Source organism: Lepisosteus platostomus, chromosome 6 (genome assembly GCF_059453375.1).
Source record: "Lepisosteus platostomus isolate fLepPlt1 chromosome 6, fLepPlt1.hap1, whole genome shotgun sequence".
NCBI classification, from domain to species: domain Eukaryota; kingdom Metazoa; phylum Chordata; class Actinopteri; order Semionotiformes; family Lepisosteidae; genus Lepisosteus; species Lepisosteus platostomus.
In genome coordinates, this window is record NC_142616.1 from 11,929,923 (window position 1) to 11,945,424 (window position 15,502).

Here is a 15,502-nt window from a genome sequence, read left to right on the forward strand (position 1 = left end):
CAGCAGATCTACAGTGAAGCGCAGATCTACACACTGACGTGAGCAGATCTACACACTGACGTGAGCAGATCTAGTTATTGCGCAGATCTACAGTGATGTGCAGATCCACACACAGTGATATGCAGATCTACATGTGCTGATGTGCAGATCCACACACAGTGATATGCAGATGCGCAGATCTACACGCATTGATGCTCAGATCTACAGTGATGCGTAGATCTACATGTAGTGATACTCAGATCTACAGTGATGTGCAGATCTACACACAGTGATGAGATCTTCAGTGATGTGCAGATCTACACGTAGTGATACTCAGATCTACAGTGATGTGCAGATCTACACAGTGATGCTTAGATCTACAGTGATGCGCAGATCTACACGTAGTGATGTGCAGATCTACAGTGATGTGCATATCTCGAGCAGTGATGAGATCTTCAGTGATGTGCAGATCTACACGTAGTGATACTCAGATCTACAGTGATGTGCAGATCTACACACAGTGATGTGCAGATCTACACACAGTGATGTGTAGAGCTACATGCAGTGATGCACAGATCTACAGTGATGTGCAGATCTACACATAGTTATGTGCAGATCTACAGTGATTTGCAGATCCACACAGTGATACGCAGATCTACACGTGCTGATGCGCAGATCTACATGCAGTGATGCGCAGATCTACAGTGATGCACAGATCTACGCAGAGTGATGCGCAGATCTACACACATCCCGGGTTGGAACAGAAACCAGGAGAGTCCGGGCCCTCCCAGAACTGGGTCGGAGACACCCCCCGGGACAGAGAGAGACTGCAGCCCACACCTCGGTGCTGAAAGTGCAAATTCTTTAATCAGTTAATGCCTTACACACACCTTACAACTTTAATATATACAGTAGCAATGAAACGATTCACTTCAGTTCATCGATTGAAAAATCTTTAAAAAATATCTGATCTAAAGGCTACGGGATCCGCCCCCCGCTGGTTCCTACAATACATTCAGTACGAGAAGAAAGACAGGTTGTCTGAGACATCAGAAGCACAGAGGCACGCCTGCCTGGAAGAGGAGGAGGAGGAGGAGGAAGAGGCTCAGGCTTCAGGACACCACTCTCCTCCCACCCCCACCCACCCCCGCTGAAGAGGAGTTGGTACTGGCCCCGGACCCAGAAGGAAACTGGACTGTTCCACTGAGCGGATCCCGTGGGGGGGTTGTGGTCCTGTGACCCTGCAGACAGCCAACCCAGCGGTGCCGCTGGCAGTCAGGTTTCCAAGGTAACGTGGCGGACCCCCACTGTTCTCGTTCTTTTTTAATTTGAAAATTCTTGCCGATTTTGCAAGGCAGAGCTCGAACCCGCGACCCTCCAGTTCACAGCCCAGAGCCCTGGACCTCCACCCCCACACAGGCACAAATAGGCCCACGCATACACATATACACGTGTGCAGAAACCCACACATAAACAAGCTCATATCTGCACACATGCTCACATACATAGTGTGCAAGCTCTCATCCACATACACACATTCACACTCACAAACACACGCATACACATTCAAACACATGCACACACACACGCACACACAAACACGCACACACATGCACAAACACAGTCAAACACACACACACTCAGTCAAACACACGCACACACACACATGCACAAACACTCACAGTCAAACACATGCACAAATACGCACATACACACAGTCAAACACACACACACACATGCACAAACACTCACAGTCAAACACATGCACAAATATGCACATACACACAGTCAAACACACACACACACACAGTCAAACACATGCACAAATACGCACACACACTCACAGTCGAACACACGCACACACACTCGCACCTGTACACACTCACGGAAACACACACGCGCCCCGAGAAAGAAAATGAGCCCCCGCTGTCCGAAGCGAGCTACAGAAGACACTGGAGCCCCAGGAACCCCGCTGTGCTCGGCTCAAGTCAGCAGAGGGACGTCGTCCCGGGGGGAGTCGGGCGCCGACCGCGATCTCGCGGGCTCGTCGGAGAGGGGCAGCAGCAGCACCTCGTCCTCGGGGCTGGGGGCGGGCGCGGGGCTGGGGAGGGGGTGGTGCGGGGAGGAGGAATGAGGGAGGGGGCGGAACAGGGAGACGGAGAGCCCCAGGGAGCGCAGCAGGGCGGACAGGCTGCTGCCGGCGCGCGGCGGGTCGGGGTCCGGGGCAGCGGAGGAGGCCAGCGGAGGGGCGGGAGGGGGCGGGGCGGGGGGCGGGGCCACCGCCTGCGACCGCAGCCCCAGCTTCAGGGGCAAGGCGTCGGACGAGGACAGACTTCCACCTTCCCCGGCCAATAGGGAGTCGGGGCTGACCGACAGCCCGCCTCCGTCGCCGAGGTGACCGGCGCCCGACTGGCTGTGCTCTATGGCGACGGGGGAGGACTCTGCCGGTTGCTGGGAGGCGCCGGAGTTCTGCCCCGCCCTGGGGGCGGGTCTGGGGAGCAGACCCCACCTCCTGAGGCGGCGAATGCTCCTTCTGATAAATCGAGGGCGGCGATGTCGCCGGTGACGTCCTGAAGGGCCAGAACCAGGGTCTTGTCTGAGAAGCTGCAGGAGCCCCCGGAGCGTGAGAGCAGAGGACTGGGAGAGAGAGAGAGAGAGAGAGGGGTCAATACAGACACACTGACTGACTGGACACTCCAGTCCATTAACACTGCACTGAGAGAGAGGGGTTCATACAGACACACTGACTGACTGGACACTCCAGTACATTAACACTGCACTGAGAGAGAGGGGTTCATACAGACACACTGACTGGACACTCCAGTACATTAACACTGCACTGAGAGAGAGGGGTTCATACAGACACACTGACTGGACACTCCAGTACATGAACACTGCACTGAGAGAGAGGGGTTCATACAGACACACTGACTGACTGGACACTCCAGTACATTAACACTGCACTGAGAGAGAGGGGTTCATACAGACACACTGACTGACTGGACACTCCAGTACATTAACACTGCACTGAGAGAGAGAGGTTCATACAGACACACTGACTGACTGGACACTCCAGTACATTAACACTGCACATAGATGAAGAAGGATGTTATTAGGGTAATTAAGTTAGCTGGACTCACCTCGTTAGGGTTCTCTGTGGGGAAGTCCTCCACAGGTGGGATGACTCCCTGTGCAATCAGCTGACCATATGAGGGCGGAGCCTGCTGCTGGATGAGCTCCGCCTCCTGCCGTGTAATTGGTGCAAACAGACTGGAGGAGAGGCCAACAGATACAAAATGAGTTCTCTGTATTCCCTGAGAACTGGGAACAAGAGGCTCATCTTTACACAGACAGTGGTGGGGGTGTAGAACAAGCTGCCCAGTCCTGTTGGCAAAACCGATGCCCTGGATTATCCCAAGACACAGCTTGATGAGATGTTTGGATCAATTAGCTACTAAGAGCTGGATGTGTCAGGTGCGGGTGTTTTGTGTATAGGGGGTCAGTGTATTGAAGCCGGTATGGGTGTATTGTCTACAGGGGGTCAGGATATTGAGACCGGTGTGGGTGTATCATCTACAGGGGGTCAGGATATTGAGACCGGTGTGGGTGTATCATCTACAGGGGGTCAGGATATTGAGACCGGTGTGGGTGCACTGTCTACAGGGGGTCAGCATATTGAGACTGGTGTGGGTGTATTGTCTACAAGGGGTCAGTGTATTGAGACTGGTGTGGGTGTATTGTCTACAGGGGGTCAGGATATTGAGACCAGTGTGGGTGCACTGTCTACAGGGGGTCAGCATATTGAGACTGGTGCGGGTGTTTTGTGTATAGGGGGTCAGTGTATTGAAGCCGGTATGGGTGTATTGTCTACAGGGGGTCAGGATATTGAGACCGGTGTGGGTGTATCATCTACAGGGGGTCAGGATATTGAGACCGGTGTGGGTGTATCATCTACAGGGGGTCAGGATATTGAGACCGGTGTGGGTGTATCATCTACAGGGGGTCAGGATATTGAGACCGGTGTGGGTGCACTGTCTACAGGGGGTCAGCATATTGAGACTGGTGTGGGTGTATTGTCTACAGGGGGTCAGCGTATTGAGACTGGTGTGGGTGTATTGTCTACAGGGGGTCAGGATATTGAGACCAGTGTGGGTGCACTGTCTACAGGGGGTCAGCATATTGAGACTGGTGTGGGTGTATTGTCTACAGGGGGTCAGCGTATTGAGACTGGTGTGGGTGTATTGTCTACAGGGGATCAGGATATTGAGACCGGTGTGGGTGTATCATCTACAGGGGGTCAGCATATTGAGACTGGTGTGGGTGTATTGTCTACAGGGGGTCAGTGTATTGAGTCTGGTGTGGGTGTATTGTCTCTAGGGGGTCAGTGTATTCCCTTGAAGCGGTGAAGAGCCAGCAGGGGCGCACCTGTACTCCCGGGAGCGCAGCGAGTACAGCTTGCAGGTGCAGCCCATGGCGATGACCAGCAGGAGGCCGCAGACCAGGCTGCCCACGGCGGCCGCGGTGATGACCTTGCGGGGGGGGTTGAACGTGCAGTTCATCTCGTCTGTCCCATCTTTGCAGTCCACCTGCCCGTCACACAGCCAGGTCTCGAACACACACCTGAGCACAGATCACACAGGGTGAGAACAGGGATACTGGCCATAGGGGGTCAGCGTATTGAGACTGGCGGGGGTGCGCTGTCTCCAGGGGTTCAGCGTATTGAGACTGGTGGGGGCGCGCTGTCTCCAGGGGGTCAGCGTATTGAGACTGGTGGGGGTGCGCTGTCCCCAGGGGGTCAGCGTATTGAGACTGGTGGGGGTGCGCTGTCTCCAGGGGGTCAGCGTATTGAGACTGGTGTGGGTGCGCTGTCTACAGGGGGTCAGCGTATTGAGACAGGTGGGGGTGCGCTGTCTCCAGGGGGTCAGCGTATTGAGACTGGCGGGGGTGCGCTGTCTACAGGGGGTCAGCGTATTGAGACTGGTGGGGGTGCGCTGTCTCCAGGGGGTCAGCGTATTGAGACTGGCGGGGGTGCGCTGTCTCCAGGGGGTCAGCGTATTGAGACTGGTGGGGGTGCGCTGTCTCCAGGGGGTCAGCGTATTGAGACTGGTGGGGGTGCGCTGTCTCCAGGGGGTCAGCGTATTGAGACTGGTGGGGGTGCGCTGTCTCCAGGGGGTCAGCGTATTGAGACTGGTGGGGGTGCGCTGTCTCCAGGGGGTCAGCGTATTGAGACTGGCGGGGGTGCGCTGTCTCCAGGGGGTCAGCGTATTGAGACTGGTGGGGGTGCGCTGTCTCCAGGGGGTCAGCGTATTGAGACTGGTGGGGGTGCGCTGTCCCCAGGGGGTCAGCGTATTGAGACTGGTGGGGGTGCGCTGTCTCCAGGGGGTCAGCGTATTGAGACTGGTGTGGGTGCGCTGTCTACAGGGGGTCAGCGTATTGAGACAGGTGGGGGTGCGCTGTCTCCAGGGGGTCAGCGTATTGAGACTGGCGGGGGTGCGCTGTCTACAGGGGGTCAGCGTATTGAGACTGGTGGGGGTGCGCTGTCTCCAGGGGGTCAGCGTATTGAGACTGGCGGGGGTGCGCTGTCTCCAGGGGGTCAGCGTATTGAGACTGGTGGGGGTGCGCTGTCTCCAGGGGGTCAGCGTATTGAGACTGGTGGGGGTGCGCTGTCTCCAGGGGGTCAGCGTATTGAGACTGGTGGGGGTGCGCTGTCTCCAGGGGGTCAGCGTATTGAGACTGGTGGGGGTGCGCTGTCTCCAGGGGGTCACCTGTCGGAGTCGCAGTGGAAGGTGCCCGGCTGGCACGCCGCGCAGTCCCTCTCGTCCGCGCCGTCGGGGCAGTACAGCTGGTAGTTGCACCTCTCCGCCGCCGAGAAACACACCCTGTGCAGCGTCCGGGACACTGGGCCGCCCCCTCCTCCCCCCGTCCCGCAGGCGAACTGCCCCGGGGGGCAGCCCCAGCAGCCCTCCTCGTCGCGGCCGGTGTCGGGGCAGTCCCACCGCCCGTCGCAGCGCTGCTCGGGGGTGAAGCAGCCGCCCCTCGCGCCCCCGCACACCCCCTCCCACGGCAGGCAGTAGCCGGAGATGCGGTAGGTGGCGTTAAAGCCCGCCCCCTCCGAGTCCCGGGCCACCTGATAGGTCAGCGAGAGGAGGCCAGTCCGGGACTCCACGGAAACCAGCTTGTGATTGGCCTCTGAGCTGACCTGTCACAGAGAGAGGAGGAGAGGGGAGAGAGGGGAGATGAACATCATGGACATGACCTCAGGGTCAGTGATGGACATGACCTCAGGGTCAGTGATGAACATGATCTCAGGGTCAGTGAAGAACATGATCTCAGGGTCAGTGAAGAACATGATCTCAGGGTCAGTGATGGACATGACCTCAGGGTCAGTGATGGACATGATCTCAGGGTCAGTGAAGAACATGATCTCAGGGTCAGTGAAGAATATGATCTCAGGGTCAGTGAAGAACATGATCTCAGGGTCAGTGATGATCATGATCTCAGGGTCAGTGATGAACATGATCTCAGGGTCAGTGATGAACATGATCTCAGGGTCAGTGATGAACATGATCTCAGGGTCAGTGATGGACATGACCTCAGGGTCAGTGATGGACATGACCTCAGGGTCAGTGAAGAACATGATCTCAGGGTCAGTGATGATCATGATCTCAGGGTCAGTGATGAACATGATCTCAGGGTCAGTGATGAACATCATGAACATGACCTCAGGGTCAGTGATGATCATGATCTCAGGGTCAGTGATGAACATGATCTCAGGGTCAGTGATGGACATGACCTCAGGGTCAGTGAAGAACATGATCTCAGGGTCAGTGATGATCATGATCTCAGGGTCAGTGATGGACATGATCTCAGGGTCAGTGATGAACATCATGAACATGATCTCAGGGTCAGTGAAGAACATGATCTCAGGGTCAGTGAAGAACATGATCTCAGGGTCAGTGATGATCATGATCTCAGGGTCAGTGAAGAACATGATCTCAGGGTCAGTGAAGAACATGATCTCAGGGTCAGTGATGAAGACCATGATCATGATCTCAGGGTCAGTGATGAACATGATCTCAGGGTCAGTGATGAACATGATCTCAGGGTCAGTGATGAACATGATCTCAGGGTCAGTGATGAACATGATCTCAGGGTCAGTGAAGAACATGATCTCAGGGTCAGTGAAGAACATCATGAACATGACCTCAGGGTCAGTGATGATCATGATCTCAGGGTCAGTGATGATCATGATCTCAGGGTCAGTGATGAACATGATCTCAGGGTCAGTGATGAACATGATCTCAGGGTCAGTGATGAACATGATCTCAGGGTCAGTGATGAACATGATCTCAGGGTCAGTGAAGAACATGATCTCAGGGTCAGTGATGAACATGATCTCAGGGTCAGTGAAGAATATGATCTCAGGGTCAGTGAAGAACATGATCTCAGGGTCAGTGATGAACATGATCTCAGGGTCAGTGATGAACATGATCTCAGGGTCAGTGATGAACATGATCTCAGGGTCAGTGATGTACATGATCTCAGGGTCAGTGATGAAGACCATGATCATGATCTCAGGGTCAGTGATGAACATGATCTCAGGGTCAGTGATGAACATGATCTCAGGGTCAGTGATGAACATGATCTCAGGGTCAGTGATGAACATGATCTCAGGGTCAGTGAAGAACATGATCTCAGGGTCAGTGATGAACATGATCTCAGGGTCAGTGAAGAATATGATCTCAGGGTCAGTGAAGAACATGATCTCAGGGTCAGTGATGAACATGATCTCAGGGTCAGTGATGAACATGATCTCAGGGTCAGTGATGAACATGATCTCAGGGTCAGTGATGAACATGATCTCAGGGTCAGTGATGAACATGATCTCAGGGTCAGTGATGAACATCATGAACATGACCTCAGGGTCAGTGATGATCATGATCTCAGGGTCAGTGATGATCATGATCTCAGGGTCAGTGAAGAATATGATCTCAGGGTCAGTGATGAACATCATGAACATGACCTCAGGGTCAGTGATGATCATGATCTCAGGGTCAGTGAAGAATATGATCTCAGGGTCAGTGATGAACATCATGAACATGACCTCAGGGTCAGTGATGATCATGATCTCAGGGTCAGTGAAGAATATGATCTCAGGGTCAGTGATGAAGACCATAATCATGATCTCAGGGTCAGTGATGAACATGATCTTACGGTCAGTGATGAAGACCACAAGCTTCTTCTCAATCAGACACCCGATCAATAACCTGCCCTGACTTACCGTCCTCAGCAGGCTGCCGTGTCCACCCGCCTGGTCCGTGATCACGATGGTGTCTCCGGGGCCCAGCTCCAGCAGTCTCAGCTCCACCAGGACGGGCCGGGGGTCCCCGGGGTCCACCGTCCAGACACAGACGCCGGAGGAGGGGGCGCGCTGCGGGGAGGAGAACCAGCCGTAGAAGCCCTGCAGGACGCCCCCGCAGGCACCCCAGCGCAGCCCGGACCCCCTGTCCCGGGCCGGCGCCCTGTTGTCCCCACGGCCCGACTGCCGCGCTCTGTCCGTCCAGCTGGCGAGGGTCTCCTGGTCCGCGTGGCCTCCTCCTCCTCCTGCCCCCTCCGGCTCCGGCTCCGGCTCGCCCCCGCTGTCGAGGCAGCCTGCCTCGTCCGAGGCGTCCCCCTGTCCCGGACACTCGCCCTGGCCGTTGCAGTGCCAGGCGGAGGGCAGGCAGCTCCCGCCGGGGCACTCAAACTCCCCCGGGGCGCAGGGGGGCGGACCTGAGACAGAGAGAGGGGACAGCTCACTCGCCGATCTCCCGCGAGCCGACGCAGACGCAGCCGAAGCAGATCGCACGAGAGACCGCAGACCGCACGAGAGACCACAGACCGCAGGAGAGACCGCAGACCGCAGGAGAGACCACAGACCGCAGGAGAGACCACAGATCGCACGAGAGACCACAGATCGCACGAGAGACCGCAGACCGCACGAGAGACCGCAGACCGCACGAGAGACCACAGACCGCAGGAGAGACCGCAGACCGCACGAGAGACCGCAGACCGCACGAGAGACCACAGACCGCAGGAGAGACCACAGATCGCACAAGAGACCACAGATCGCACGAGAGACCACAGACCGCAGGAGAGACCACAGATCGCACCAGAGACCACAGACCGCACGAGAGACCGCAGACCGCACGAGAGACCGCAGACCGCAGGAGAGACCACAGACCGCACGAGAGACCACAGACCGCACGAGAGACCACAGACCGCACGAGAGACCACAGACCGCACGAGAGACCACAGACCGCAGGAGAGACCACAGACCGCACGAGAGACCACAGACCGCACGAGAGACCACAGACCGCAGGAGAGACCACAGACCGCACGAGAGACCACAGATCGCACGAGAGACCACAGACCGCACGAGAGACCGCAGATCTCTCGCAAGCCGACACAGACCGCACGAGAGACCACAGATCGCACGAGAGACCGCAGACCGCACGAGAGACCACAGATCGCACGAGAGACCACAGACCGCACGAGAGACCACAGACCGCACGAGAGACGCAGACCGCACGAGAGACCACAGATCGCACGAGAGACGCAGACCGCACGAGAGACCACAGATCGCACGAGAGACGCAGACCGCACGAGAGACCGCAGACCGCACGAGAGACCACAGACCGCAGGAGAGACCACAGACCGCACGAGAGACCGCAGATCGCACAAGAGACCACAGATTGCACGAGAGACCACAGATCTCTCGCAAGCCGACACAGATCGCACGAGAGACCACAGATCTCTCGCAAGCCGACACAGATCACACGAGAGACCACAGACCGCACGAGAGACCACAGATCTCTCGCAAGCCGACACAGAGCGCACGAGAGACCACAGACCGCACGAGAGACCACAGATCTCTCGCAAGCCGACACAGATCGCACGAGAGACCACAGACCCTACGAGAGACCACAGATCGTACGAGAGACCACAGATCGCACGAGAGACCACAGAGCGCACGAGAGACCACAGAGCGCACGAGAGACCACAGATCTCTCGCAAGCCGACACAGACCGCACGAGAGACCACAGATCGCACAAGAGACCACAAACCACATGAGAGACCACAGACCGCACGAGAGACCACAGATCGCACGAGAGACCACAGATCGCACGAGAGACCACAGCTCGCACGAGAGACCACAGCTCGCACGAGAGACCACAGATCGCACGAGAGACCACAGATCGCACGAGAGACCACAGACCGCACGAGAGACTACAGATCTCTCGCAAGCCTACACAGATCGCACAATAGACCACAGAGATAACATGCAAGCGGAGCTAAGGAGAGCTGAACTGAGCTGACGGGAGCTGATGGGACGGGAGCTGACTGGAGACCAGTTGAGGGGAGCGGAGATGAGCGAAGCTGAATTGACCTGACTCCATTTGAGCCCTTAATTACCTAATAGAACTCATTCATTGCTTAACTGGACAGCAGGAAGCCATTCCTTGTTCATGAAAAGCTCAGGATTGAGAGAGACCTACAAAACCTGCTGGATACCACCCCCGGTGGACAGGAGCTGTGCGGAGACACAGGCGGAGAACAACACAGTGGGGACACAGAGACTGAGAGGCTCATGGGACACTGCATTCATAAGCAGGAATTAACGTTCCTCGGATTCAGGTGGCTGTACGAACAACAGGATTCAGAAAAGTGTGTGTAGCAGAATCGCAGATGTTCGGCTAAACGCAAGAAATTAAACACAGAAGCTCCGAGACACTGCAAGGAGCCCCAAGAACTTCATGATTAAGTTTTATGAATATTTCATTGTTACCCATTCCATTTAAACACAAACTACTGAGTTAGAAATGTATGTGGTACCTTTGATGTAGGAGAGGCGAAATCCGGAGGGTGGGTTCCGATGGGGGACAAAGTGGTACGTCACGTTAATATTTCCCCCACGCAGGTGAAGAGGCCGTGGCAATTTGTTTCCACATAGAAGGGGGGAAGACTCTGTCTCCGAGCTCACAGACACCCACTCCTTCTCACACTGCACCGAGAACTGAGAGAAACTGAGAGACAGAGGTCAATACATGAACATGAATACTGACTGGACACTCCAGTACATTAACACTGCACTGAGAGAGAGGGGTTCATACAGACACACTGACTGACTGGACACTCCAGTACATTAACACTGCACTGAGAGAGAGGGGTTCATACAGACACACTGACTGGACACTCCAGTACATTAACACTGCACTGAGAGAGAGGGGTTCATACAGACACACTGACTGACTGAACACTCCAGTACATTAACACTGCACTGAGAGAGAGGGGTTCATACAGACACACTGACTGACTGGACACTCCAGTACATGAACACTGCAGTACTGAGTGACTGTGGCCAGTCCATGGGGACGGTCACTCACCTGATAGTGACAGGCTCTCCGACAGACGCAGGGATGACCCAGCTGCAGTTGAGCTCCCAGGGCAGCCAGAGGGGACTGGAGATGTGTCCCTGCCTGTCCGAGAGCACGCTGGAGTACCTGGCGCACAGCCCTGCGGACAGACGGGCGCACCCAGACATCAACACACCTGGAGTCCCACTCCTAACACCTAGCCTGACAGAGAGAGACAGGCAGCATGCACAGAGACAGAGACAGAGACAGAGACAGAGACAGAGACAGAGACAGAGACAGAGACAGAGACAGAGACAGAGACAGAGACAGAGACAGAGACAGAGAGACAGGTAGCATGCAGACAGAGAAACAGGCAGCACACAGACAGAGAGAGCACAGACAGAGACAGAGACAGAGACAGAGACAGAGACAGGGAGACAGGGAGACAGGGAGACAGGTAGCATGCTGACAGAGAGACAGGTAGCATGCTGACAGAGAGACAGGTAGCACGCTGACAGAGAGAGACAGGTGGCACGCAGAGAGACAGAGAAACAGGCAACATGCAGAGAGACAGGCAGCACGCAGACAGAGAGACAGGCAGCACACAGACAGAGAGAGAGAGACAGGCAGCACGCAGAGAGACAGAGAGACAGGCAGCACGCAGAGAGACAGAGAGACAGGCAGCACGCAGAGATACAGAGAGACAGGCAGCACGCAGAGAGACAGAGAGAGAGGCAGCACACAGAGAGACAGAGAGACAGGCAGCACACAGAGAGACAGAGAGACAGGCAGCACGCAGACAGAGAGAGAGACAGGCAGGACGCAGACAGACAGAGAGACAGGCAGCACGCAGCATGATAAGACAAGCACACTCTGCTCTGCTCTGCTCCTCCTCTTACCCAGGTCCGAGGTCAGCTCTGAGCCCCCCCAGCTGTGAGCTGCAAGAGAGAGAGGCAGAGGGAGTGAGGCTGGAGTCAGCTGCCCTTTCTCTACAGTCCCCTTCCTCCTTCCTGCTGCCCTGCTGGGGACTTCCTCAACACGGGCAGGACTACAGAAGCTGATTAGCACCACACAGAGAAAACCTTCTGTTTGCGTTTCAACGGGAAACGTTTTGAGATAACATTGCATGACATTGCAATAATTCATTTGTGTACAGTACTGCCTACTATAATAATATCTATCTATTAATATATATGCAATAATATTGACCCATACAAACTGGCTTTGACTGGTTTCGGTCTGTCCTGAGCTCAGCACACACAGGGACACAGCGCTGGGACTGTCCTGCAGGACAGACACACTGCTGGGCTCTCCCAGCTCTTCTGTCAGTACAGACACGTGTGACCCAGGACAGTCCTGTGTGTGTCAGTCTGTCCTGAGCTCAGCACACACAGGGACACAGCGCTGGGACTGTCCGGCAGGACAGACACACTGCTGAGCTCTCCCAGCTCTTCTATCAGTACAGACACGTGTGACCCAGGACAGTCCTGTGTGTGTCAGTCTGTCCTGAGCTCAGCACACACAGGGACACAGCGCTGGGACTGTCCTGCAGGACAGACACACTGCTGGGCTCTCCCAGCTCTTCTGTCAGTACAGACACGTGTGACCCAGGACAGTCCTGTGTGTGTCAGTCTGTCCTGAGCTCAGCACACACAGGGACACAGCGCTGGGACTGTCCTGCAGGACAGACACACTGCTGGGCCCTCCCAGCTCTTCTATCAGTACAGACACGTGTGACCCAGGACAGTCCTGTGTGTGTCAGTCTGTCCTGAGCTCAGCACACAGAAGCTCTACTCTATAATCAGCCGTCTGGACTTACCCCCCCAGCAGAGGGCGCTCAGCAGCACAATCGCCCAACACGCGGCCTTCATGGGGGGGGAGGGCGGAAGGCGAAGGGTAAAAACCAGCAAAAAAAAAAAGCCGATTTGAGAAGAAAAAACAGTTTAAAAACTCATTTAAAAATAAAAAACGCAAAAATAAACAATGAATATCGGAGGCCTGATGCTGGTGTCTTCATTGTCTCCTCTCCACAGACCTGAAACAACAGAACAGCAGTGCGGATATTAATAATAATAATACTACTCCACTGTTACACAACCCCTTCTCACTACTCCACTGTTACACAACCCCTTCTCACTACTCCACACTGCTACTCCACTGTTACACAACCCCTTCTCAGTTCTCCACACTGTTACACAACCCCTTCACACTACTCCACACTGTTACTCCACTGTTACACAACCCCTTCACACTACTCCACACCGCTACTCCACTGTTACACAACCCCATCTCACTGCTCACACTGCTACTCCACTGTTACACAACCCCATCTCACTACTCCACACTGTTATACAACCCCTTCTCACTACTCCACACTGCTACACAACCCCTTCACACTAATCCACACCGCTACTCCACTGTTACACAACCCCTTCTCACTGCTCACACTGCTACTCCACTGTTACACAACCCCATCTCACTACTCCACACTGTTACACAACCCCTTCACACTACTCCACACTGTTACTCCACTGTTACACAACCCCTTCACACTACTCCACTGGGCCATTTCTCGGTTCTTCTACTATTATTATTATGATTGTTATGATTCTAGCTGGTCTATTTCTCGGTGCTTCTATGGTGAGGATGATGATTCTGTTGTTATCGTTGTAGCCAGTCTGCCCACGGAGCTCCTCCAGACTCATTCCGACACCGCTTCCTGCCTCTGCGCCGAGCTCTGACGTCACAGCCGCCTCTCGAAACTTTTCTCGGAAACAAAACTTGGAGACGACAACAACAGCAACAGCGCAGAGCCAGTCGGGGAGCGCGGCTGCGAGCTCCACACCCCCCGGGACACCACTTCCCCACCCCGGGGGTCGTCCTCAACAGAAATAAAAGTCCATTCTTATTTTTTTCCCCCAGTACGATTCTGGGCGCAGAGACGTCTGAATCGCACGGCGTACACAAACCGCGCCGCTGTGTGAAACAAGCCCAGACTTTTCCAAGAGGATTTGCCTCCCAACTCTCTTCTTCGCTCCTGTTGCGTGTTTTTCCACCCCTCGTCAGAAAATAGATGTAACCAGCCTCCCTCCCCCTCCCTCTCTCTCTCAACTTTCGTTTTCGACACTTCTCTCGTCCCCGGGCTAGAAACGCGCACGACGCGCCCCGACACGGCCCAGAGACCCCCGCAGGCGTGAGCCCCGCTTCCAACCGACCTCCAGCGACCCCGAGGCGCTTGTCCACCCGGCCGCGTCCCCGGCTCTGTCTCCTCGCCTCGTCCCGCTGGGCGGCCGTGTTGACGCAGGGCTGGGAGTTAGGACTTCCGTGTTCAGCTGTGAGCGCAGGAGTGACGGAGGAGGGAGAGAGAGAGAGACCTGCCCCACTTCTCCGGCACTCCCTCCCTCTCGGTGCGTAACTGTCCCTGGACAGGTCTAACTGTGTCCCGGCTGTGGTCACTGAGCCTGTCCTCTCTGGACAGTCAGGTCTGTCTGTGTCCAGGCTGTGGTCACTGAGCCTGTCCACTCTGGACAGCCAGGTCTTCCTGTGTCCAGGCAATGGTCACTGAGCCTGTCCTCTCTGGTAAGCCAGGTCTGCCTGTGTCCAGTGTCTGTGTCCAGGCTGTGGTCACTGAGCCTGTCCTCTCTGGCAAGCCAGGTCTGCCTGTGTCCAGGCTGTGGTCATTGTCCAGACTCCTTTCTGCCCTCAGTCTTTGAGTGCAGGTGAAGCAGTCCCAGGTGAAGTACGTTATCTCACACACAGAGGGATTCTACAGAACCCTAAACAGACAATACACACTCGCTGAATATTTGACCAAGATAAGAAACAACAAACAGAAACAGACCCTGACGAAGTACAGGCTCAGTGACCACAGCCTGGCCATAGAAACTGGACACAGACAGACCTGGCTGTCAAGAGAGGACAGGCTCAGTGACCACAGCCTGGCCATAGAAACTGGACACAGACAGACCTGGCTGTCCAGAGAGGACAGGCTGTGCTCCCACTGCCAGCGGGGAGAAATAGAGACAGAGGTGCACTTCCTACTGCACTGTGACAGATACTCTGGGATTAGAGAAACATTCCCAGAGTTCCCACACCTGCCAGAATCACAACGGGTCCCAATCCTACTG

The 15,502-nt window shown here is 55.3% G+C and overlaps 1 protein-coding gene across 1 annotated transcript; it reads right to left on the reverse strand.

Moving 5' to 3' along the window:
* Positions 1-820: 820 nt before the first annotated feature.
* Positions 821-14,743, reverse strand: lrp10 (low density lipoprotein receptor-related protein 10). Its single transcript, XM_088634275.1, has 10 exons — positions 14,591-14,743; positions 13,195-13,410; positions 12,275-12,313; positions 11,406-11,535; positions 10,855-11,045; positions 8,261-8,751; positions 5,745-6,178; positions 4,405-4,599; positions 3,120-3,249; positions 821-2,616 (listed from the first exon to the last, which is right to left on the reverse strand). The coding sequence occupies exons 2-10, from the start codon at positions 13,244-13,246 to the stop codon at positions 1,963-1,965; spliced, it is 2,316 nt and encodes a 771-aa protein (XP_088490401.1). The 5' UTR covers positions 13,247-13,410; positions 14,591-14,743; the 3' UTR covers positions 821-1,962.
* Between the last annotated feature and the right edge of the window lie 759 nt (positions 14,744-15,502).